The sequence below is a fragment of the Chaetomium globosum genome, genomic scaffold (assembly GCF_000143365.1).
Source record: "Chaetomium globosum CBS 148.51 scaffold_4 genomic scaffold, whole genome shotgun sequence".
In the NCBI taxonomy this organism is placed as follows: Eukaryota; Fungi; Ascomycota; class Sordariomycetes; order Sordariales; family Chaetomiaceae; genus Chaetomium; species Chaetomium globosum.
The window spans coordinates 4,116,318-4,139,623 of record NT_165979.1 but is presented as its reverse complement, the minus strand read 5'-3'; the positions used below and the strand labels follow the sequence as shown (position 1 = coordinate 4,139,623).

Sequence of the window (23,306 nt, the reverse complement as noted above, 5' to 3'; positions counted from 1 at the left end):
CCACAAGAAACAGCTCGAGAGGTGGATGGAGGAGGCAATGAGAAGGGAGTGGATTGGAAGATGGGAGAGTGAGGTAGCTAGGGTGGTCGCTAGGAACCCGGGGCGGGCCCTCGAACCGGCCGATGCGACCGCGCGGTTCGACGCCTCTATCATGAACCGACACCGGTCGAGGGACCCAGCCTGGGAGCTATCGAAGGCGAAGAGTACTCTCCTAGTGCAAGCGAGGACCGGGAAGATTGGGCTTCGAGGGTTCCTCTTTACTAGGAGGGTCCCCGAGGTAGTAACGCCGGTATGCCGCTGCGGTATGGCGCGCGAGACATTCGAACACCTCGTACTCGAATGCAACGGAGCCGCAGATAAACCTCATCCCTGGCCAGACGACGGCGCAGAGCTACTGGAGTGGCTAGATGACGTGGAGAAGGCTGCCATAGTGGTGGGGTGGGTGCTTGGGCTGGGGAGGCTGAACGAGTTCCGGCTGGCGGTAGAGCTGGAAAATGAGAACAACGAAGAGGCCCGCGGCGGGGCCGAAGCGGAGTAGCAGAAGGGCATCGATGGAACAGAGGTTACGACTCATTTTATCTATTTCGTTACTTTTGACCTACGGAAGGTGGGTGAGCCCCTTTCCGAGGAGATGGATCCACGGGGTAGCGGCAAGGCCGCAGCGGAGGTGCGGAGGTTTTCATCCAGCTTAGGCATGGTTTTTCCTACCGAGTTAATCGCTGAGGGACCGCATGTACTTAGTACCTAGCGTGATAAGAGAAATAATAATAAAAATACTACTTTTTAACTGTTTATCCAGTATCTTCGTGTATACGTTTAACCTAATTAACCCTTAATAAGTTTATATAATATAGGCTGCCACTAGACGCACACTAACGGAATCGGACACCTTGAGAACCAGGACACCTCCAGAACTAATTTTCCGCCCCGCACCCCACCACGTCGACTTTGGACTCGCGCACCCACAGTCCCACCTCGGTAAAATGTCTCGGCCTTTGCAGCACGAAGAGAGGATCCATTTAGCCGTCAAGGCCTTCCGTTCTGGCCAAATCCGAGTTATTCGCAAGGCTGCAGATGCCTTTGACGTGCCGTACGCGACCTTACCCCCGGGGGACGCGTTGCTGGACGCGTCCCCCGTCAACAATCTCAAATTTCTTATCGAAAACTTCGAGAAACGGAAGAAGCTGCATTGGTTCAGTGGATCAAGTCACTCGATGACCGGGGCATGTCGCCAACGATCGGGTATATTCGACAGATTGCCGACCTTCTTCTCCCTAAGCGTGGAAGCCTGGTCTTGCCTGACGCATCAGTTACAGCAGTGGCTGACGAGATGAAGACTGTTGGAGAGAAATGGGCACGCCGATTCTTGAACCGACACCTGGATTTGGAGTCAAGATACCTCCGGAAGTACGACTTCAACGAGCCTTGTGTGAGGACCCTGAGAAAGTGTTGGAGTGGCTTCAGCGAGTACAAAACACTATCGAGTCAAACGGTATCCTCGATTGCGATATCTACAACTTCGATGAGACTGGGTTCCAAGTGGGAGTGGCAAGCACAGCAAAGGTTGTCACTCGATCAGAGCGGCGAAATCGACCTGTTGTTGTTCAGCCTGGGAATCGGGCGTAGGCAACTGTCATCGAGTGCATCAACACCACTGGCTGGGTTCTTGACCCAATGATTATCTTCGAGGGCAAAGTTGATATCTCGACATGGTACCAAGATTCACCATTGCCACCTACTTGGATGATTGCAATTAGTGAGAACGGCTGGGCGACCGATGAGCTTACATTCGAGTGGCTTCAGCAAGTGTTTGAGTCGCAAACTCGAAGCCGAACAGTTGGCCGGTACCGCCTCTTGATTCTCGATGGCCACGGGAGCCATATGACACCAGAGTTCGACAACTTCTGCAAAGAGAATTCGATCCTTATCGAGTGCATGCCACCCCATTCGTCACACCTTCACCAGCCTCTCGATGTCAGTTGCTTCTCGGTCCTCAAGCGGGTGTACGGTGACTTGGTCAGAGGAAAGATGGCTGTTGGCATCTACCACATCGACAAACAACTCTTCCTTGAACTCCTCTTCGAGGCCCACACCAAGACTTTCACCTCGAAAAACATCAAAAGTGGCTTTAAAGCAACAGGCCTTGTTCCACTAGATCCAAGTCAAGTGCTTGCTCGGCTCCGAGTAAGAATACGAACACCAAGCCCCCTACCTACACCTGTTCAACCAAGCTCAACGCTTCCGCTCAAGACACCATCAAATGTCATTGAGCTTGACCACCTCCAGAGACAGAGGCAGCGTACAAATGCAACAAGCCCAACAGATAGGAATCTGCAAAAGATTATCAAAGGGTGTCAGATGGCCATGCATAATGCTACTCTCTTACAAGAAGAGAACTCGCGGCTCCGAGCCGAGAACACTCGACAAAAGCAGCGACGTCAACACCGTCGACCATTCATCCAAACAGGAGGTTCTATGACAATTGGAGAGGGAGTGGCCACCTCAGAGCATCAGAAGGTCCCAAAGGCCCAGGAAGCTCGTGTGGAGGATCAAGAGGCGGAGGTAACAGCTGTCGAAGCGGTTGAACCAAACGTACGAAAACGCGCACCACCAAGGTGCAGTCTCTGTAATTCAACTGAGCATACTGCCAGGACTTGCCACTGTAAATAGCGAACAGATTGATATAGATTGCTACTACAATAGATTCGTTGTTGTGTTGCAAGATGCATTTGAAGTCGACGTACTAGGGGGCGGGGTGGAAAATTGATTCTGAAGGTGTCCTGGTTCTGGTATCCGATTACGGCAGTGGGAGCCTATAATATTATACTAGTTCTAACGTAGTCTATCACCTTTCCAGTCAGACCACCTTTCCGGTCACCTTTCTGCCCCTCACCCCACCACGTCGACTTCGGACGCACCTCACAACGCAAAAGAGAGTCTATTCGAAATACAATCCATGTAATTCGAGTCCTTATTTACAAGGGCATTTTCTGGCGTTGTGCTCGATTGAGTGAGCCACAAACACTACACTTCGGCTGCGCACGCTTTCGTGCCTTTGGTGCAGTCGTGTCCGATGGCCCCGCCTCTCCTTCGACCTCTCGACGAGCTTCCTGGCTTCTTTGGCCCTTCTGAAGAGCATTCTGGGAGGCCTCAATGTGTGTCATCCCTTCTCCAATTGTCATAGTCCCTCCTGCCTGAATGAAAGCTCGGCGTGCCCGCTTTCTCTTTTGTCGACCATTTTCAGCTCGAAGTCGCGAGTTCTCTTCCTGCAAAAGAGTAGCATTGTGCATCGCCATCTGGCAGCCCTTGATGATTTTCTGAAGCGCCTGATCTGTTGGGCTTATCTCTCTCTGGTGTTTCCTCTGGAGAGAGTCAAGTTCGACGATGTTTGCGGGCGTTTTGAGAGGCAGACTTGGCGGTTGGATAGGGGTAGGAGGGGGACTCGGTGTCCGTATCCTGGTTTGTAGCCGACAAAGAACCTGAGTTGGATCGAAAGGCAAGAGCCCTGCAGCTCTAAAGCCGCTTGCGATGTTCTTTGTATCGAATGTCTTTTTCCGAGCTTCGAGAAACAGTTCGAGGAATCGCGGTTTGTCAATGTGATGAACCCCGAGTGCTATCTTCGCTTTGACAAGGTCGCCGTACGTCCGCTTAAGCACAGCGAAACAGCTAACGTCAAGGGGCTGAAGGTAGTGCGACGAGTGCGGAGGCATACACTCTGTAAGGATCCGATGCTCAGTACAGAATTTGTCGAATGCAGGCGTCGAATGGCTTCCATGACCATCGAGAATGAGAAGCCGATATCGACCAACAGTCCGTTTTCGAGTTTGTGGCTCGAAGACTTCTCGAAGCCACTCGAAGGTAAGCTCATCGGTTGTCCAGCCGTTATCGCTGACTCCAATCCGCCATGTCTTTGGCAGCACTGAGCCGTCGTACCACGACGAAATGTGGACTTTTCCTTCAAAGATAATCATCGGGTCAACACTCCAGCCGGATGCGTTAATGCACTCGATGACAGTTGTCCACTCTCGATTTCCCGGCTGGATAACAACAGGTCGATTCCGTCGGTCAGATCGAGTGACCACTTTAGACGTGCTTGCAACACCCATCTGGAAACCAGTCTCGTCAAAGTTGTAGATGTCGCTGTCAAGAACACCGTATTCGTTGATGGTCCTTTGCACTCGTGCAAACCACGCTGAAATCTTCTCTGGATCCTCGCATAAGGCCCGTTGATAGTCGTACTTTCTAGAATACTTCGTCTCCAGATGGGGATGCCGATGAAGAAGCCGCTGGACCCAGTTCTCACCGACAGTCATTGCCGGGACCGGGGTGGATGTAAGAGACGCGTCGAGTAGAGTGAAGCCTCCACGCTCGCGGAGAAGAAGGTCAGCCATCTGTCGGATATAACCGATCGTCGGCGACATCCCACGGTCGTCCAATGACTCGATCCATTGAATCAAGGCTGCTTCTTCAGTTGGGCGTAGCTTTCGGTTCTTGACTTGAGCTTCTTGACGCGTACCGCCCCCCTTGACGCGTCTGTGGAGAGTGGACTTCGGTACACCAAACGCATCCGCAGCCTTGCGAATGATTTTGATTTGGCCTGAACGTAAGGCCTCGAGTGCTAATTGGATTCTATCTTCGTGCTGTAGAGGCTTTGGCATTTTGCCGGGCACAATGGCGTAGTGGAGTGCGTCCGAAGTCGACGTGGTGGGGTGTGGGGCAGAAAGCTGTCCCACAAGGTGGTGTGTCCCAGAAGGTGATGGATTACGTTAGCTACTTACTACTTGGAATAAGTAGAGGCCTTGTATTTCCTTAACGTATATTATCAACGAATGACCCATATCAACGAATGACCCAGCCCCCACAGCACTACATTAACTATCCCTAGAAATATTACAACAACACTAGGAAATAACTACAATTACATCAGAAACAGCTGTATCAGTGGCTTCTGCACCCTCCTGGCAAGTGCGGGCATTATGGCCAGGCTTGCGGCATTTACTACAGCACCGAACGTTCGTACGAGCCCCCCCTGTACCACTACCATCCGGCTGCGTTTCCTGCACTCCCTCCTTACCTACAGCCCCCTGGTCTAGTGGATCCTGTGCATCCTGTACAGTAAGTGACCCTCCAAGCTGCACACGTGTTTTTTTGGCCCTCTGTCGCTTGCTCAGTGCCTCGTTGGCCTTGCGGAGCGAAGAGACCTCTGACTGAAGGAGAGCCACCTGGTGCATTACAGCCGTTGTACCTTTGGTTAGCTGGTCAACAGCAGCCAACATTGAAGCTGGGGAGCTGTTTTGATGGCTAGCGATGTGAGTCTTGATAAGGTTTGACTGCGAGCTGGCTTCTTGGGGGTTGTGTGGGGTCTTAGAGACCCAAGGTTGTGCAGTGCCAGGCCGGGAGTTTGGGGGTGTTGGTGTATGAAGCCTGACGGGAGCCAATAGGTTCACGGGTACCCGTGGATTTAAAGGCTCACGGGTCCCGTGGTGATGACTAAGCCCGCCCTCTGCGTTTCCTTTTTGAGCGCAACGCATCGCGTCTCTCCACAATAGTTAGTGTCGGAACCTGTAGTGACCGCTGGAAGAAGCTCTTAAGAATCGACAGAATGGATTGAGCAGGTCTGTCAGAAAAGATGGAAAAAGTGCTTGATTGACGACGCTGATGATGGCCAAGGAAGATTGTTCAGGAGGTAAAACGCAGGGGTTGTGGTGCGGGCACCAATCAACCACCAAGGTCCATTGAACGCAGCTATCATGGCGGCTTCGTCCTGACAGTTAACTCCCAACACGATATACTTTGTGCAAGTCATGATGAGTCTACCTTTGGCTGAAGTAGTCACGTCATTTCCTGACGATTGTCTTCCCCCGGAACTCGATTACGAATTGAGGGATGCCCTGTTCGTGTCTATCAACTCATGGGCTGCGACCAAGGGCTACGCATTCACTACTGGGAGGTCAACCAAGGAGAAGAGTGGCAGACAGACGATTACATATACATGTGATCGATCGTGTCGTCCTTTTAGCGTGTCGAGAGAACGCCAGCGGAGGACAACTACCCGGGGAACCGGCTGCCAGTTCTCAGTCCTGGCCAGAGAATCTCTGGATAAGGGTACTTGGACTGTGAGGCATCGCCCCGACAAACGGTTTTCCCTACACAATCATGAGCCAAGCCAGCATCCATCTGCTCATCCAGCACACCGTCAGCTGTCCAAGGACGATGCGACTCAATTGGCCAGTCTTGTAAACTCCGGTATAGCTCCTAAGGATATCAGAACGTATATACGACAGAACGGCAATTCTCTGGCAACCCAGCAGGACATCTATAATCGCATTGCGGCTACAAAACGAGACATTTGCGAAGGCCAGAGTACGATACACGCACTTGCCAACCAGCTAGACAGAGAAGGATTCTGGAGTCGAATGCAGTTTTCTCCAGATGGCCGGGTCACAGCTGTTCTCTTCGCCCATCCAGACTCATTGGCGTACCTTCAGGCCTATCCCGATACCCTCTTGCTGGACTGTACATACAAGACCAACAATTACGGCATGCCGCTCCTTGATATGATCGGGGTTGATGCTTGCCAGCGATCCTTCTGCATTGCATTCGCATTCCTTCATGGCGAGACCGAAGAGGACTACTGTTGGGCCTTGGACCAGCTGAGATCACTCTATGAGGTCTGCAATGCTCGAACCCCCTCTGTTGTTCTAACAGACCGGTGTATTGCATGTATGAACGCTGTTTCTACCTGCTTTCCATCTGCTGCTTCGCTGCTATGCTTATGGCATGCAAACAAAGCAATTCTTCGTCATTGCCAGCCAGCCTTCATCCGCCAGCATCAAGGACTGGAAGCGTGGAACGCGTTCTACAAGTTCTGGCATTTGATCATAAGATCGCCAGATGAGGAGACATTCCACAAGCGGGTGGAAGAGTTTGAGAAGCAGTATCTTCCACATCACATCGAAGAGGTTGGATACATCAAAACCACTTGGCTCGATCCATACAAGGAAAAGCTGGTAAAGGCTTGGGTTGATCAATACTCTCACTTTGGCAACGTGGTAACCTCACGTGTTGAAGGTATCCATGCACTGCTAAAGGGGTACCTTCAGAGATCTACATTAGATCTTTTTGAGGCCTGCAGGGCGATCAAGCAAGCTCTACTCAACCAAATTGGGGAGCTGAGGTCCAACCAGACCACACAGCAGATTCGGTTACCGATTGAGCTCTCTGGATCACTGTACAGTGGGGTACGTGGTTGGGTGTCACACGAAGCTCTAAGGAAGGTCGACGAGCAACGGAAAATCCTTACCAGAAAAGACCCTCCAATATCGCCAACCTGTTCAGGTTCTTTCTCTCGATCTATGGGACTACCCTGCATTCATACATTGGAGGTTTTGCTTGGCCAGAACTCAGTCCTTCGACTTGAGCATTTCGCCTCGCAGTGGCATCTCAGACGTGATGGCACTCCTCAGTTGCTTCTGGAGCCTCGTCAGCGCATTGATCCTATTGCTGCTGATTCGACTATACCGCAGTCAAGTACCAGGCGAGAGCCTAGCGGGTTTGAGATAGCCGAGGCATCAGCACGGCCAAGGGCATTGCCCAGATGCAGCAGATGCCATGCGTTGGGTCATATAATGACCGCCAAAGCGTGTCCTCAGAGGCATACAGAGCTATTACAGCGGGCTTCACTTGCAACAACAGCTATATCGTCAACAATCCAGCTCAACGCCAACGACACGCCCGGGTCGCCTACACCCCCGCCGCCTACACCCCCGCCACCTGCCCCCCCCCAGCTTACGCTCAATCACCTTTGTCAAGTCCATCTTCAATGGGACCCGCGGGCGATCTATCAGAGATATGTTGAGGCAAGAGAAACTTGGTATAGAGCCCAACCACGTGGGAGCATCAAAACCAATCAGCAATACCGGAAAGCAATGCGTTTACCTCTGCGATATAGCAAGGCAAGCTACGAGTGGTGCCTCGACTATAAGCAGATGACGAAGCACTGTACTACTGCAACAGGCTCAAGAGACTGGACGAAGGAGGAGATGATGGCCTACCTGGATTGGAGCAGAGCAGATGATAGAATTGAAGCTCTAGTAGCTCAGGAGAGGGAACACGAGCCATTCGATACAGGGAGAAGAGGTGTTGGTGATATCTGGAGGAGGATAGAGAGGGATACTGAGGAACAGCAAGCTTTATATTTGTAACGGGCTGATAGGATCTTTCCATTTTTCTTGTCCTTCGTCCTCAGCTTATAACCTAGAGGTAGCGCCAATTGCAACAACGGATGGATGGAATTTATTTCGCCCGGAGGCACTGGGCCTATAGGGCCTTAGCACGCTAACTACATCCGGATCAAATCGGTTTGCCTTTAACTCGTACAAGCCCCCTACTTCTTCCCTCTTTCTCGCTGCACCATTTACCTCTTGCCTAATTGCAACAACATTGCCGCAGTCTCTTACAGTCCGCAACGTTTGCGCCCGAAAAGGAAACGCAGAGGGCGGGCTTAGTCATCACCACGGGACCCGTGAACCTATTGGCTCCCAAGCTTGACATCCAGCTTAGAAAGCACCCCCTCTGGATCGAATGGTACGATGCCGGCCCCTGCAAATCCACCCTGGATATTCTTCTCTGTCATGGAAGCAAAGAAGGCTTCGCGAAAGGCGCAAAGGAACTCGAGCTTGCTGATGTGGTTGATATGTGCCCGGCCCAAGGTTCTACGGTCGACGCCATATGTCTTAGCCGCGGTTCGTTCGGTCAGATTCTTGTCGTTTTTAAGAGCTTGAAGTGCCAAGACCATCCGGTCTTCTTTGAACGTAGGTTGCATCTTAGATGGTTGAGGAAATTGATGTTGGGTGCAAAAGTGTCGCGTCGCGTGGAAAGTGGGTCATTCGTAGATGGGTCATTCGTTGGTAATATACGTTATTTATAGGGCCCGAGCCTATCCAGGGCTCGGGAGGTCTACGTAAAGTGCATCCGCAGTGCCATAGCTTACGGAGCCTCCAGCTTCCACCAACCAACAGCTCCAGGAGCTACAGGGCCGAAGGGGCCTGCAAAGGTCTTGTCAAAAGCTCAGAACAGGAGCCTTCGAATAGTAGTAGGGGCATACAAGTCAGCTCCTATTCGGTGCCTAGAAACAGAGGCCTGGGTGCCACCGCTAGACTTATATCTCAACAAGCGGCTAGCTGACTTCGAGGGCCGGCTACAGAAGCAGGCCCTACAACCAGGGGCTGGGCCGGAGGCTGAGAGAATAACCACGGGGCATCTAATCACTGAGGCCTGCAATAAGGTCTACCGAAGGTTCAACAAGAGGAGGAAAACCCGAGGCCGGAGGCCCCGCCAGGGCCCGCAGAGTCCCACGCCCACTGATCTAGCCGCTAGTGTAGTGGCCCAGTGGGTTAACTACAAATGGAAGATCGGGGGGAAGGATAGGGGGTCGAATACCAAGGGAGGTGGTCGAACTGGCCTGGCAGGCCCGGTGGGAACAACAGAGAGCTAGTCAACAAAGTACTACTCGACAGAGGGTATTAAACAGGAGGATAGCCGACGAAGACCCCCCAGCCCTCTTATTTACCGACAAAGCTCTGACGAGACACGAAGGTCTTACAAAGGCGCAGAGCTCCCTCCTTTCCCAGGCCCGTATCGGGGATATAGGCCTCCGGGACTACCTGTTCAGGGTGAAAGTCCCGGAGGTCCGCACCCCCTATTGCGAGTGCGGGAGAGGCAGGGAGACGGTGGAGCACTTGGTGGTTTGGTGCCCCGACCCGCCGTTACAAAGGCCGTGGGACGGCAGAGAGATTCGGTCACATCGGGACCTACAAACCGTATTACGGGGAGTAGGTTCCCGGAGCAGAAGATTTGTTAGGAAGGTCCTTGGCTGGCTGATGGACTCTGGCCGGCTACTGGAGTATAACCTGGCCAGAAGGCTGGAGCTAGAAACAGTGGATGGGGAGGGCTAGAGGGCCCGGAGGCCGGCAAAGGGCTTCCTTTCTTTTGCAGTATGACGGATTCATAGATTGTTGTCTCAAAGTGGTAGACAGAGGTTTTTATCCGGCCTATACGGTACGGTTTTCTTTGTAAATAGCAGTAGAAGAACCGGCGCGCCCACGGGCATATCGGTGTAGGAAATAATAATAATAATATTTTATTGATACATTTAAAACCGTTGACTTATAGCTCAAGATTATAAGGCTAATCCTCTAGATTCTATAGCTCTATAATAATATTTCCAAACTTAATTCTATATTAGTAAACTCCTTTTATACCTAGTTATATTATTCATTCCCTTATCACGCTAGGTACTAAGTACATGCGGTCCCTCAGCGATTAACTCGGTACGAAAAACCATGCCTAAGCTGGATGAAAACCTCCGCACCTCCGCTGCGGCCTTGCCGCTACCCCGTGGATCCATCTCGTGGATCCATCTCCTCGAAAGGGCTCACCCACCTTCCGAGGTCAAAGTAACAAAATAAATAAAACAAGTTGCGACCTCTGTTCCATCGGTGCCCCTCTACTACTCCGCTTCGGCCCCGCCGCGGGCCTCCTCGTTGTTCTCGTCGGTTTGCGTTTTTGTCACGCGTGCGGCTCTGTACGAACGTTTCTTTCGAATTTTGACGCGGTTTCGGCGCTCGCTTTGATCCGAAGTATAAATAAAGATACTAGATAAGTAGCTAAAAATAGTAAGGGTTTTCCTAGGTAATGTAATATCTTAAACCCTCTATTTAATACTAAAGAGAGACCGATATAAATAAAGCGATCTATTTACCTAAAATTGCTGGCGTCGCTTCGTTCGTCAGTTATAGAGTATTATATTAGTTGGGATCCAATTTGACCTTCCTCTTCTTGGGCCTCACTCTTTCCAACTCGGCTTCAGCTGCCTCAAGTTTCAGTTGCAAATTCAAGACTTCCATCGTTTTCTCATCAACAAGCTTTGCGATCTTATCAAAGCTGATCTTGACCGTGTTGTCCGTCCTGAAAATCTCGCGTAGTTCAGGGCTAACTTCGTACAACAACTTGAAGATATCTTGACTGCGTCTAGGCGTCGGGACAGTCTTATATGATGGCCTAGTAATCTTCGATAGACTTCCTTGTCACCGATGGCGTCGTTTTCGAGGCGTGGAAACCTGTCTGGGTTGTCCTACGTCGACAAAACGACTCGCGAGAGGCTTCTCGATGTTGAGGGGCCAGAGACCAGATGCCTCCCATCCAGATCTAACATTTTTGCTGTACATCAGATCTTCCCTGGCTCTAGCATAGGCGACGATGAAGTCCTGCTTGTTGAGAGGGAGTCCGTTGCGTTGAAGGATGATATCGTTAAGGTAACGGCGGTAGCTGTTCTTCAGGGGGCTTCAACCAGTGAAGCGCAATATCATTGTTTGTCCATCCTTTTGGGCTTGTCGTAAACCTCCAACGTGAGATAGCATTGTAGAGGCGTGGATTGCGAGAAAACCACTGCTGCTGAACGTCCGCGCCCTCATAGATAACCAGGGGGGGAGCGACTGACCCGCTGCCGTGATGCATTCGATGATCGTGATCCAGATCCGGTTCTCTGGACTCTTGGCGATAGCAACTCTGGTCTCCTGTCTTCCAACACATAAACCGTTTGTTCCCATACCTTCCATCACTCCAAGTTCGTCCATATTACCCCGGTGCTCGGGCAGCATGTCCTCAATAGCAGGGAGCACAAGCTTCTCAAACCAGGTCCTAATAACCTCAGTCGTTGCCCCTTCAATGCGCTTGTAGTCAACTCGCTTCGCCTTCTTGGTCTTAACTTCTGGGTGGCGCTTGAAAAATCGAGGAAGCCAGCCGTTCCCGACCGTCTCTGAGGAGCCGTTTGCCTGGAGGATACGGTCGGCGAATAAGCGAATCTGGCGATGGGAAACAGGGACGCCTAAGTCCTCTTGTATCGTGATCCAGGCCGCCAGATGCTTTTCCTGGGTAGGCGAAAGCTGTTGCAATACAGTAGCTTCGTATTCGCCCTTGGGTCGGACACCCTTCTTGATCCGGGACTGAATGGTTGAGGGGGGTACGCCCCACTCTTCGGCTGCCTTCCGTACGGACATGCTTCCGTTTCTGATGGCGCTGATGGCTTTTTGGAGGTTTTCTTCGGTGTATTTCTTTGCCATCATAAAATCCCTGCTTCCAGCAATTGAAACAATATCGAACTTGTGAATTTTTGACCAATTTAAATTGACTAAGTTGTTGTGGTTTGACCTTGGACGGGATGAGGGATGGTTGGGCAGGAATTCGGGGCTGGAGGGTGTGCGAGAGGTGGAGTGTGCGATTGCCGGGGTGAGAGACTTACAGGAGGGTCAAAAATTGACCATTTCAGGCACATATCTTCAAATACATATCTATCTACTTTCTCTGAGGGTTCTAGCTGCTTCGCAAGTGCTTTTTTAGCCTGCATGATCTGTTCAATCTGGGCAAACCAGGTGTTGGAATCCATCCTGACTTTCTTCCTTTTTCTCGGCCTTAGTCTATCTACCTTTATCTCGGAAATCCCAGACCTCCTTTCTGGGCCGTTCTTCCTTTTTGCAGCCTGCGGCTGAAAATGACCCGCGCCAAGGCGCGTAAGACGTATTGCCATACAAATTTCAGTGCAAGTGTGTCGCGCTAGTCCTATCTAGAACATCACCCACTTTTAACGAAGAACGCCTTTGAAAGAGGTCTGGGTTCATAATTTGAGTTTTGGGGCATACGACCAACGCTCCGCCATACAAATGGGAAATTTGCCTTTCAGTCACTCGTAAGTAGCTCAACACCAACACATCGTACCACGAATGTAAATAGTGCTAGAAGATGGTCTTGACTACGCGCATTTAACGATAGTAATTTTATTGTTGCGGCTATATTGCATTATGTATCTGTTGTTGTCGAGGTTAAAAGATTTACGACCAATGCACTTTCATCGAGCAATGACCCCCCTTCAAATTCCACAAACTGTATTCAAACTTCGTCAAATTTTGCAGCAACGCTTTGCTGGTTTGTATCAACCTTCGCGCCCGTTATTCCATCGCCAGATCAATCGCGTATTCCCTACGCGGCTTAGAGAGTGTGGAAAATGGACTTCGACGCCACTCATCAGCTCATCAACGATGCCATTTGCGCAATTACTGGCGCTGAACGAGCTCACGACGGTCAGATAAAGGCTGTGAGGCGTTTGCATACGACAAAAAAGATACGGTACTCATCGCCGCCACTGGATGCGGCAAAAGCGCAGTCCTATACACCTTCGCCGCCAGCCAGCTCACGAACACGACTTTTGAAGTTGAAGTTGTCGTATACCACAATGGCATTAGGGTCGTGTGCCACCTTCTTGATGCCCTCTTTTGCACTGGCCGCCATCTAATTCAGCAAGCGGTTGATAGTTTCGTATGAGGGGATGATGCCAACATGGTTGAGGACTTTAATGGCTCGACGTGCAGTGCCATTCGCCATGAGATACAGACCCAACACATCCCGGAGGAAGCTGGCTTTGTTGCGGGTGAAGCCGCCAAGCAAAATAGAGACAACAAGATAGATAGGGCTCTTGAAGTCATCGCTGACTTAAACAGTGGTGATATCCTTCTCCCATTGAGTCTGCATGACCTGCGAGAGAAGTCTGACGGTAGTAGGCGCCTTCTGTTTGAGTGTCGGCCATGCTCTAGCGAGATTCTTGTCGAGCCTTTCCGTCTTGCAGATATCCTCGGCTGTTATGGGATCTGTTGCTTGTTGCTCTTCGGGCTTGAATTCACTGAAAGATGGAACAAGTTGCAATGGCTTCAATTCATGTCGAATTCTGCTCGCTATGCTGTCGTCGTCGCCCTGTGCTAGTTTGACGACGACGTTCTTGAGCAGCTTGTACATCGGGCTTGAGGAGAGCATCTGCTAGCTGCTTTGCTCGGCAAGGGTTCTCTACTCATCTGGCGATAAACGTGTCCAAATTGTACATACCCGCATTGCGGGACCTCCTTGACCTGCCTCTCATGGTATTCCAGTGTCCCACTGTCTCTCGAACAATATCCTCTGGTGCGATGCCGCCGTCGGCATCGTCTTCCGAATCCGCCTCGTATTCCTGTTCCTCTGCCATGGTCGCCAAGCGGCGAGAAGGACTCGGTGTACCCCGTGGGGTGCTGACTGAACGCGTAGATGAGAGAGCGGACGATGACGACGGGTGGTGCGGTAGTATGAGAGTACGCGGGAGTGTCGCTGGGAGGGCGGGCAGCGCAGGCAGCGCAGGCAGCGCGGGCGGTCCCACTTCAGCATCCGAGTCAGCCATCTATACGGTATATTAGTATCAATCAAACGCGCGCAGTTCGAGCAGTTGAATCCAACTGACGGCGCGTTTACAGCTGCGATGTTGATCGAAATATAGTCATTGGCGCAATTTACTAATTCAAATCATTGGTCGAATGGTAGAAAATCCAAATAATGCGCTCAGAGCAGTGTTGGGCTCAATTGCAGTTGTGGGGCATCAATTCGATCTATTGGCTATATGCAGTGTGGTGGGTCTATTTTACGATCTAAGCCAGTTTGAGGCTTGCAATGCAAGCCGTTACGCCCAAATACACTAGTCTAAGCACTGAGATAAATCTACCTCAGCTTCCAGTGCCCGGATCTTCTGTTCTTGACTAGCTACCTTGATGGCTGTATTGTCCAGGCTTTTGCCCACCTTTTTGAAAAGAATCCTAGCCACTGGGTCTATTGTTTGCAGTCGTCGTAGACGGACATGTGTTGATATCAATCTGTGGACCTCCTGGCTGCGGTTTGGAGTCTTGATTAGCCGACGACTGGCTGGCTGGCTGACTGACTGACTGACTGGCTGGTTGAGTTCAACAGTAGACGAGTCATCAGAGGTTTGTCTAGGTTGACTGGCCACAATTCTGATGCCTTCCAGCCACTTCGGATATTCCTTTCTGTGATGGCATCCTTCCTGGCTTGCGCATAACACCGTAAGAAGAGCCTCTTGCCGATGGGAGCACAGTCTGTCATCACAGTGGGGTCGTTGATACCACGGCGGTAAGTGGTCTTCAACGGAGAGAAAACCGACAGGTCGAGGGGCTGTAGAACGTGGGAGGCATGTCCAGGTAAGAAGAGGAGGTAGATATTGTTGGAAAAACAGGTCCACATGAAGTCGTCAGTCTCGTGGCTACCGTGGCCATCAACAATAAGAAGCCTCTTCTTCGATGTCGCCGTCGTCGGACAAAACATCTTTGTCAGCCACTCGAGGGCATTATCATTAGATGTCCAGCCATTCTGACTCGTCGAAAACCGCCAGTTGCGTAATGGATCAAGGTCTTGGTCGTTATCAGGGAACCACTGTTGTTGGATGTCTTTCCCCTTGAAGATGACTAACGGTGGGAGAGCTTTTTGGGTTGCTGAGATGCACTCTATAATGGTTGTCCAGATCCGGGATTCGGGGTGTTTCGACAACGCTTCCTTCTCCGATGATCCAACGCATAAGCCGTTGATTCCCAGACCTTCCATTATCCCTATTTCATCCATATTCCAACGGGCTTGCGGGTCAATTGTCTGGATGACTGGGATCGCGAGGAGATGGAACCAGGCCTTGATAACATCAGTACTAGCTGCATCCAACCGTTTGATATCCATACGTCTATCTTTCTTTGTCTTTAAAACTGGATATCTTCCGATGAACTTCTGAAGCCAGTGTTCACCGATAGTCTGGTCAGATCCAGAGGCACGGAGGATACGGTTAGCAAAGACCTCGATTTGTCGATGCTTCACCGGAAGCCCTAGAGCTTCCTGGGCAAAAACCCAATCGGCCAAGTGTTTTTCTTGATCAGGGCTGAGCTTCTGCATCACCTGTGCTTTGTACTGTCCCTTCGGTTGGGCGTTGGCGACGACTCGGTCCCGGAGGGTAGAAAAGGAAACTCCCATGCCTCGCTAGCTTTGCGGATGGATTGGCCATCCCTGACGGCTTGGATTGCCTGCTGGATGTTATCTTCTGGAGCCATGGAAGAGACAATTTGAATAAGAGTAATGGAGCTGAATTTGAGCTTTTTTTGGTGGAACTGAGTGGTTTGGAATAGAGAGGGTGCCGAGTCAAGGGTAGAGAAAGATTTGATCAGTTGGTGGCCTGACCAGGAGATGGGTGCACGGATTTAAACTTATTCACCAATATAGTCAAATCAATCTATATATGTAACCAACGCCTCTAGATACCCACCTTATACCGTACTATACACCTCACCGCTCACTCGCTAGGGCTAATATATAAGAACTATAATAGTAGCAGCTCGCTGTTATGAATATGCCAACAAGTGGGACCCCGGGGCGCGGGACGCCCCGGGCCAGTCGTTTAACGAACCAATCACAGAGTGCTCTAAGGAGCACTCGAGAGCCAAGGAGGACAGCCAATTAGGAGCTGCTCTCAGGGCCTCTCGAGAGCCGTCGAGCGCTATGAGCTCTAGCGGACTATCGAGAGCAGTCTAGAGCTCAGGAATCAGGGAGTACGGAGCGTCAAACCCTCCTTACTCCCAAAACCCAAATCGCATTCGGAATTTCATCCACACACCCCACCGTTGCACCTGCAAACCTTCACCAAACCTCGCTTTCAGCAATTAATCCACTTCGCATGCAACAACGGGAATAAGATTGTATTCAGCCACATTACGCCACGTCTTGCGCATCAAGCTTCTTCCGGTTAGATCATCCTTAATTGTACCGATCAGCTTGTCACTAACATTCTTTCCAAGCGCACCTGTCTCGAGATTGTACCGACCGGCCGTTTTCCTGTTTTGAAAAATATAAGGATCTCATCATCATCGTCAGAGTTATACTCATTGGCTTCAGACTCGCTAGTCTCAGGCTCCTCCTTAACTCTTTCCTCCTGATCCTTCTTTGTCACCTTGTCCTGCTCTAACTTAGCCTTCTTCGACAAGACAGAAAGACCCCCCACAAGCTTCGAGCTTGACGCAATGGCTGTTAACCCCTGGGTATCTGATCGAGCACGTTTTGCTGTCTTCTTGACAGCTAGGTCCTCCCTTTCCTCCCGTACGACAGGGTATAGTTTCTCCTTGAGGAGATACAGAGACACATTCTCATCAGGCTTGACATTCCCCCTATTTGTTGTTGCCTTGTGAAGGTCACGGAATGTGACAGGTCTCTCTGGATCAAGGCTAGTCATCTCAGATACTTTCTTGTTCTTGCCAGCTGAGAGTTTGCCGATGAATCGAAACTCAGATGGTGCAAACTTCTTGGCCCTGCAGGCATTGTCAAGCAAGTACCGGATAATGTGTTCGTGATTGGCAAAGTGCTGATCAAGAGGCACTTGGACTGGAAGACAAGAGCTGATTGAGCCAACTTCAGTCCATCGACGAGTCTCCTGCCCCCCGATGGTGACAACATCCACATCCGCAGCGAAGACCTCCAGTGTAATTGAGATCACAACTGGAGAAGGTTGAACAGGCTTGACGTTTGGGTTTGGAGAGTTGCGTTCGGCAAGAGCAGTTGAGTGAGCTTTGTTGAACCCAGTAAGTGCCTGCCCCGCTTGAGATGGACGAGGGGTAGTTGTAATATCAGGAGTCGACTGGGTAGGCTGGACAGACTGGCTAGGTTGGGCAGGAGGTATAGCGACAGGCGAAACAGGGGTTAGGGCAGAATTGGCTGAAATTCCATGATCCGAGTCGTCGTCAGAAACGAGGTCGAGCAGGAGCGTAGTCTTGCATCTCTTGCAGACCTCCGTGAACTTGGCGGAGCCGGGTACAGGGTGGCGTTTGCCGGTAACAGGGCAAAAGGGGTCCAACATCTGGTGGGGTAGGGCAGGAGTGGTTCGATCAAGCGTGATCGAACTCAATCAAGTCTTAAATAAATGTGTCTAAGAAGGAAAGAAATAGAGTAAGATTTTAAAAAATAAATAACTAATCCTTGAAAAAAGAATGGCGGAGCTGGTTGACAATCCATGCTGTCGTCATAATGTCTGTCTCGCAGTTGCTAAGAAGGTCGGGAGGATTGGGCAATGTGAACCCTTTGTATGTGAAGAATGACATCGGCTTCGGAGCCATGGTCTGCTTGAGCTGCGATTGATGAGCGAGCAAGAAACTTAGTTTCTAGAATTGAAAACTTACAGGTCTCGAAGTCGCGGGCGAGGTGGTGGGCAGGACATTGTTAGCGACAAGCTCGTCGGTACAATCAAGGATGATTGAACGTAATGGAGCTTCATGCGCGGGAGGCGGGGTAATGTGGCTGGAGATGATCTGGTTGCCGTAATTGCATGCGAAATGGTTTTCAGTTTGCAATCGGGGTTTGGTTGGGGGCTTCTGGCACTGGTGGGGTGAACCGAGTGAAAATTTTGGAGGCGATTTGGGTTTTGGGAGTAAGGAGGGTTTGACGCTCCGTAAGGGAGTATATAGTCACTCGTTCTGGAGAGCTCTGGGAGTTCTCTAGTTAACAATCACAACTACAGTTCGCTATAAGCTCGGAAGCCTACTGTTGAGACAAGTCTTTGTTGTGCACCTTTTGGCTGCACCGAACCTAAGCACCCTTGAGAGATTACCTTCAACCTAAGCTGAACCCTAACAGGACAGGGTCCTAAAGTAGGTTCGTCACAAGATACCGTCGTTGTGAGAGACAAGTGGTGTCAAGGCGAGGCACAGGGGCACTGCAAGTGCCGACTCAATTCTGCTAATCGTAAGATGGGGAGAAAGGAGAAGCTGGAAGAGCTCTCGCAATACCGAGGCTAAATTATTATTCATACTCCGCTATGCCCTAGGGCGTGCCGGACCCTCAGCTATTTAGTGTACAGGAAAACCGTGCCCTTCCGGGTCGGGTGAAAAAACCCATACCAACAATCAAGGAACGGTGCGTTCTGGTGTGTCTGCGATAGACAAAGAGAGGAGGCCTCCTGGCCTCCGAACGGGGGCGCTTCAGGCCGCCGCTTCTAGCTCGAGCCTCCTGGCTAAGCTGTACATCGGCAGCTTCCCCGTGTCCATCAGCCAGTCGAGGACTCTCCTCGCGAGCCGTGCAGTCGTGGGATTGATGCCGTGTAGAACAGAGTAAAAGTCCCGTCGTGTCCGAATTCCAGTTCTCTCCCGTCTTCGAGTCAACGGTGGTGCCAAACACCACACTACCAGGTGTTCGGCAGTCTCTCGTCCCTCGCCACACTCGCAGGCAGGAGTCAGAACCTCCGGGACACCCCGTGTAAACAAGAAGTCCGTAAGCCTATTGCGCCCGTCCGGATTTGAACAGCAGTGAGCTCTTGGCCTTGCAGAGACCGTCGTGCCTCCTTAGGGTTTCGTTCCGGAATAGCGTCCCCTGCTGATGGTCAAAGTCGTCCGCCGGCCTGGTGATTGCCCTGCCGTCCCGTTCCTTTAACCACCTTGCTTTCCAAGCCTCTTCTACTGCCCTGTTCGTATCAACGATTCCCCCCAAGCCTTAACTATAAACTATGCCGATTAGGCATATAACCTAAATGAAAATCTAAATACTGTTTCTAAATTTAGATACTGCTCCCTTCTAAGAAGCTAGATCTATAGGCTCGTGTATCTCGTCGGTATTCGTGATCGCGGTATTGAGGAGAGTCGAAAAAGTGTATTTTGGGGAGAATTGACAAGTGTTCGCTTGCTCAGAGGAGAAATGTTCTGATCGTCAAATTAGTAGAAACGAAGCTCTCCAGGACCCTGGCCAAGGTGGGTACATGACCAAAATCCCTGCAGAAGACGTTAGCTACCTAGTTATCTTCTCTAGTGGTTCATGAGCGCGGTCATTGGATAGATGGAGAATGGATAATGGTTTCGCTGCACCCTAACTGACGCTTATGAGGCTCTAATCGTACCCCATTCACCTATATTTTAGTTGGTAATCCGGGGCAGCCATATAGGAGGAGCCTTGCCCGACATTCGTCCTAGGTTAGGTAATCATGACATTGTACGAGGATAGCAACCGCAACTCTTTCAGCCGTTTACAAATCGTTTTGTAATGGCCATACTACATGCTTATTATAAAGCAGCGGTGTTAAGTACCTAGTATTGCTCTAGCACCAAAATGAGCATATGGAATTCCTTAGCGGCTCACAGAACGTAAAATCCCAAGGCATTTGTTATATTTTCCTGTCCGGAGGACAATATTACGGTCAAACTTTTGGAAATTACTATGGGAAATTGATAAGTAAATTGTGGATCATTGTAAATTATTATCCAAGAACCCTGATTGGTCAAAGAGCCCCGGCGCCCGAGTTCGGGTCCCGTGACCACGCGACGTTTCCACCACTCGCAAGGTAGAACCCCACCAAGACACGAGTTAAAGGTAAAACGATTTGATCCGGATGTAGTTAGCGTGCTAAGGCCCTATAGGCCCAGTGCCTCCGGGCGAAATAAATTCCATCCATCCATCCATCCATCCATCCAACCCCACCAAGCCACCTCCACGTCTTAGCTTCGTCTCTCAAACAACCGCTGCTTCTGCCATCTCCATCTATCTCGTCTCGGCTACCGCAAACTTTTACCTTTGCAATACCGTCGCTGTTCTGCTTCGAGACCCGCTATGGACGGGCTTCGCAGAGATTATGAATGACGCTGCTCAGTCGGGGGCGGCGCGCAAAACGTGCCCCGTGTGTCATATTGAGCAAGATGGCGACCAGTTTTATGACCTCCGTGGCAATGGGAAGACTGTTGTCACGTGTCTTGATTGCAGGAATAAGAGAAAAATCATTGTAATGTTGCCAATCATGACCTTTCTCCCACTTCTGCTCACCTGTCGCAGGCTGCCGCCGATCGAGCAAGCGTTTCGGCCTTTCGTGCGATCGCCCGTAGAGAGAGCCTAACCCCTCTCGCACCTCGGCCTCTCATGCCTGCACCTGCGCCTCGACGTCGGGCTCGTTAACGGCGCACAGGACACAGTTTACGACATATCCTGGAAAGAAGGTGCCGACGTGCTGCGAGACCCGCCCGAGGTCATCATGGTGGCCTTCGATGACTACGACGGCCCGGCCTTCACAATGTCGAACGGGGAGCCGCTCCGTAGTGGAGAGAAGCTGGTTGTTCCCATCCTCCGAGTGCGGCAGGAATTCATGGTCGGCGCCAACTCATGTTCAAGAGAGCAGTTCCCGCTGCTGGTCAGCTATGCGATCACCGTCCACAAGTCACAGGGCATCACCCTGGACAAGATCGTCTGCGATATCTCTGCGCCAGAGTTTGCTTCTGGCCTCTCCTACGTGGCCGTCTCGCGGGTGAAGACACTCGGCGGGCTGATGTTTGAGCGGCCCTTCGACCGCAGCAGGGTCTATCGCGAGACACCATCACGAGCTATGGGGTTGAAGTTGTCCGATCACGCTACCAGGCAACTGCAGGCGTTAGATGCTGTGGCGGGGGAGGCTCCCTCAGAGGAGTCTAATTGATTTGTAAGTAGCGAGGACGTGAGTGTAGATACGTAACGTGAGTGGCAGAATTGAAACGATTCGTAGATGGCTTAAGTAGATGGAGTTGTTGGCCGACGGACAGATATTGGCGTTTCTTCTCTCCCGTAATCAACCCTAACCCTGTTTGTCCTCCGGAGAGGGACAGGAAAATTGCCAGGAGCGGGAGAGAGAAAGGAAGCACCCCATAGCGTAACGAAGGGCCGCGCGACTGACGAACGAAGCGACGCCAGCAATTTTACCTCCCTCTCCATAGCCCGTTCTCAACATGTCTTAAAGTCTTCGACTTTCAGTCTTCTTTTTGCAGATTCTCCTTCTGCTAGGGGGACAAGCCCGATATGGCCTGTTACGTTGCCCTTGTCCCAAATTGTATAGCCAACGGGCCGGTGCCTCAAAAGCCCCTTCTTCAACTGGCTCTCCGTGTGCCACGAAGTGTCTGGTCCGAGGTCCCGATTCAAGGCTTCAGATAGGTCGAGAATGGTTCTGGTGACGCCCGCCGTCGGTCTACCGTGCCTTACGAGGCTGCTCTGCTGTGTCGATAAAAAGAGTAGAATGAGGCAAACGAAACACCATATAACTTCCAGGGAAAGACCAATGAATATGAGTGTTCGTGAGAATCCCCACATATACCTGTCGCCGCCGATGCAGAGTTTGTTGGCGTCAAGCCTGAAATCTTCGGTCAACGGCCTACCGTCGTAGCAGATGCACTCTCCTAGCAGTGGGTGCGACCACGAACTGAGTTACTCAAAACGTAAGTAGGGTTCGTATATGGTCAGGTGTGTAACAGGGGGACCTACCAACTCTTGGACCCTAGATCCAGGAAGGGCGCCCGCAGGGCTATTCTAGTCCCGTTGTACCACACCGTTGAATTGTATGGGACGACCTCTGGCCCGGAGGAGACTGAAGGGTCAAGGTGGAAGTCGGCTTTGAGAAATTGGGCTGTAAAACTTGTGGTGTCTTGCTCTGGCTCTCCTTGGTATGTAACTAAGACCAATTCCTTCGGATTCGTTGACAAGTTTTGTTTTACGCCGAGAAACTGCCACCCGTTGATGACTAGTGGGAACTCGAGTTTTCCCTGGGACGGTTGTTCGGAAGTCGAGTAGATAGATGTAACGTTCTGAAAACCTGTGCGGCCGGAGTCATCAAACCGGCTATTAATAATGAAGTTGCTCCATTCTGCCACTTCGATACGATTCTTCCCTGGGTCCAATTGCTCCTGGATATCGCTGAGCCTTTGAAGAAAGTTTTGCATCGTAACTCTTGATCTCGCGTCTGTGCAGAGATGTGAAGTGATTTAGAATACCTGGCCCAAGCCATAAAGGGGATTAAGGCTTACATGAATAAATATTGTTAAATTCATCCGACATACCATCTGCGACGGTGTGGTAGGAGTCCCAAATCCTCCCAGTTCCGGATGATGTGTTGAGGTCGGAAAACGATTGGAAGACCGATCCAAATTTGGGCCCGAGGATGACACTATCCGCCAATGAAGGGGAAAGCCTCTTCAAATCTAACGACCAGCAAAATCTAAGCGTATCATTGTCGCTAGCGATCCAGGACCCGTCGGGCATTGCGAAGGCGGCCCTACCGACACCTTGGTATCCCGTCATGGCACTTCACAAAGTGCCAAAGAACAAGACATATATGATAGCGTATGTGAGGAATGCCACAGGAACAAGAACGCCGGGCTGTCTCTTCCTAACGAGATAGTTGATCGAGGACCATAGAGACCAAACCGAATCCGGCCAAAAGAGAAGACTGAGTAAGAAGTCGTATGGTAGGGAAGCGTGCTCCAGTGACCAAGTTATCGTCATGCAAGCGATACGGTAGAGGATCCATCCGTGCAACAAACGGCCTCCATGCGCTACCCCGAAATCCCAGGCAAGATCTATCATCTTGGCTTGAGCGAATGATAAGCCGCCAACAACAGGAATGTTGATCTGAAACTGCTTCT

The 23,306-nt window shown here is 50.9% G+C and overlaps 8 protein-coding genes across 8 annotated transcripts; 3 read left to right on the top strand and 5 right to left on the bottom strand.

The window, feature by feature from the left end:
• Positions 1 to 37: 37 nt before the first annotated feature.
• On the top strand, positions 38 to 2,670 carry CHGG_05065 (uncharacterized protein; the record flags this gene model as incomplete). The annotated part of the gene is made up of 5 exons (XM_001224278.1): positions 38 to 481; positions 608 to 667; positions 855 to 1,090; positions 1,347 to 1,622; positions 1,758 to 2,670. The coding sequence occupies 5 exons, from the start codon at positions 38 to 40 to the stop codon at positions 2,668 to 2,670; spliced, it is 1,929 nt and encodes a 642-aa protein (XP_001224279.1).
• A 305-nt stretch (positions 2,671 to 2,975) lies between these two features.
• Positions 2,976 to 4,658, bottom strand: CHGG_05064 (uncharacterized protein; the record flags this gene model as incomplete). Its single annotated transcript, XM_001224277.1, has 1 exon — positions 2,976 to 4,658. The coding sequence occupies one exon, from the start codon at positions 4,656 to 4,658 to the stop codon at positions 2,976 to 2,978; it is 1,683 nt and encodes a 560-aa protein (XP_001224278.1).
• A 1,149-nt stretch (positions 4,659 to 5,807) lies between these two features.
• Positions 5,808 to 9,956, top strand: CHGG_05063 (uncharacterized protein; the record flags this gene model as incomplete). Its single annotated transcript, XM_001224276.1, has 5 exons — positions 5,808 to 7,241; positions 7,386 to 8,200; positions 8,452 to 8,813; positions 8,930 to 8,962; positions 9,580 to 9,956. The coding sequence occupies 5 exons, from the start codon at positions 5,808 to 5,810 to the stop codon at positions 9,954 to 9,956; spliced, it is 3,021 nt and encodes a 1,006-aa protein (XP_001224277.1).
• A 1,131-nt stretch (positions 9,957 to 11,087) lies between these two features.
• CHGG_05062 (uncharacterized protein) lies at positions 11,088 to 12,445 on the bottom strand (the record flags this gene model as incomplete). The annotated part of the gene is made up of 3 exons (XM_001224275.1): positions 11,088 to 11,343; positions 11,482 to 12,296; positions 12,359 to 12,445. 3 exons carry the CDS (start codon positions 12,443 to 12,445, stop codon positions 11,088 to 11,090), a joined length of 1,158 nt encoding a protein of 385 aa, XP_001224276.1.
• Positions 12,446 to 13,691: 1,246 nt separating this feature from the next.
• Positions 13,692 to 14,257, bottom strand: CHGG_05061 (uncharacterized protein; the record flags this gene model as incomplete). The annotated part of the gene is made up of 2 exons (XM_001224274.1): positions 13,692 to 13,732; positions 13,933 to 14,257. The coding sequence occupies 2 exons, from the start codon at positions 14,255 to 14,257 to the stop codon at positions 13,692 to 13,694; spliced, it is 366 nt and encodes a 121-aa protein (XP_001224275.1).
• Positions 14,258 to 16,562: 2,305 nt separating this feature from the next.
• On the bottom strand, positions 16,563 to 17,749 carry CHGG_05060 (uncharacterized protein; the record flags this gene model as incomplete). Its single annotated transcript, XM_001224273.1, has 2 exons — positions 16,563 to 16,734; positions 16,866 to 17,749. 2 exons carry the CDS (start codon positions 17,747 to 17,749, stop codon positions 16,563 to 16,565), a joined length of 1,056 nt encoding a protein of 351 aa, XP_001224274.1.
• A 3,147-nt stretch (positions 17,750 to 20,896) lies between these two features.
• Positions 20,897 to 21,334, top strand: CHGG_05059 (uncharacterized protein; the record flags this gene model as incomplete). Its single annotated transcript, XM_001224272.1, has 1 exon — positions 20,897 to 21,334. One exon carries the CDS (start codon positions 20,897 to 20,899, stop codon positions 21,332 to 21,334), a length of 438 nt encoding a protein of 145 aa, XP_001224273.1.
• Positions 21,335 to 21,615: 281 nt separating this feature from the next.
• On the bottom strand, positions 21,616 to 22,923 carry CHGG_05058 (uncharacterized protein; the record flags this gene model as incomplete). The annotated part of the gene is made up of 3 exons (XM_001224271.1): positions 21,616 to 22,087; positions 22,150 to 22,624; positions 22,722 to 22,923. The coding sequence occupies 3 exons, from the start codon at positions 22,921 to 22,923 to the stop codon at positions 21,616 to 21,618; spliced, it is 1,149 nt and encodes a 382-aa protein (XP_001224272.1).
• Between the last annotated feature and the right edge of the window lie 383 nt (positions 22,924 to 23,306).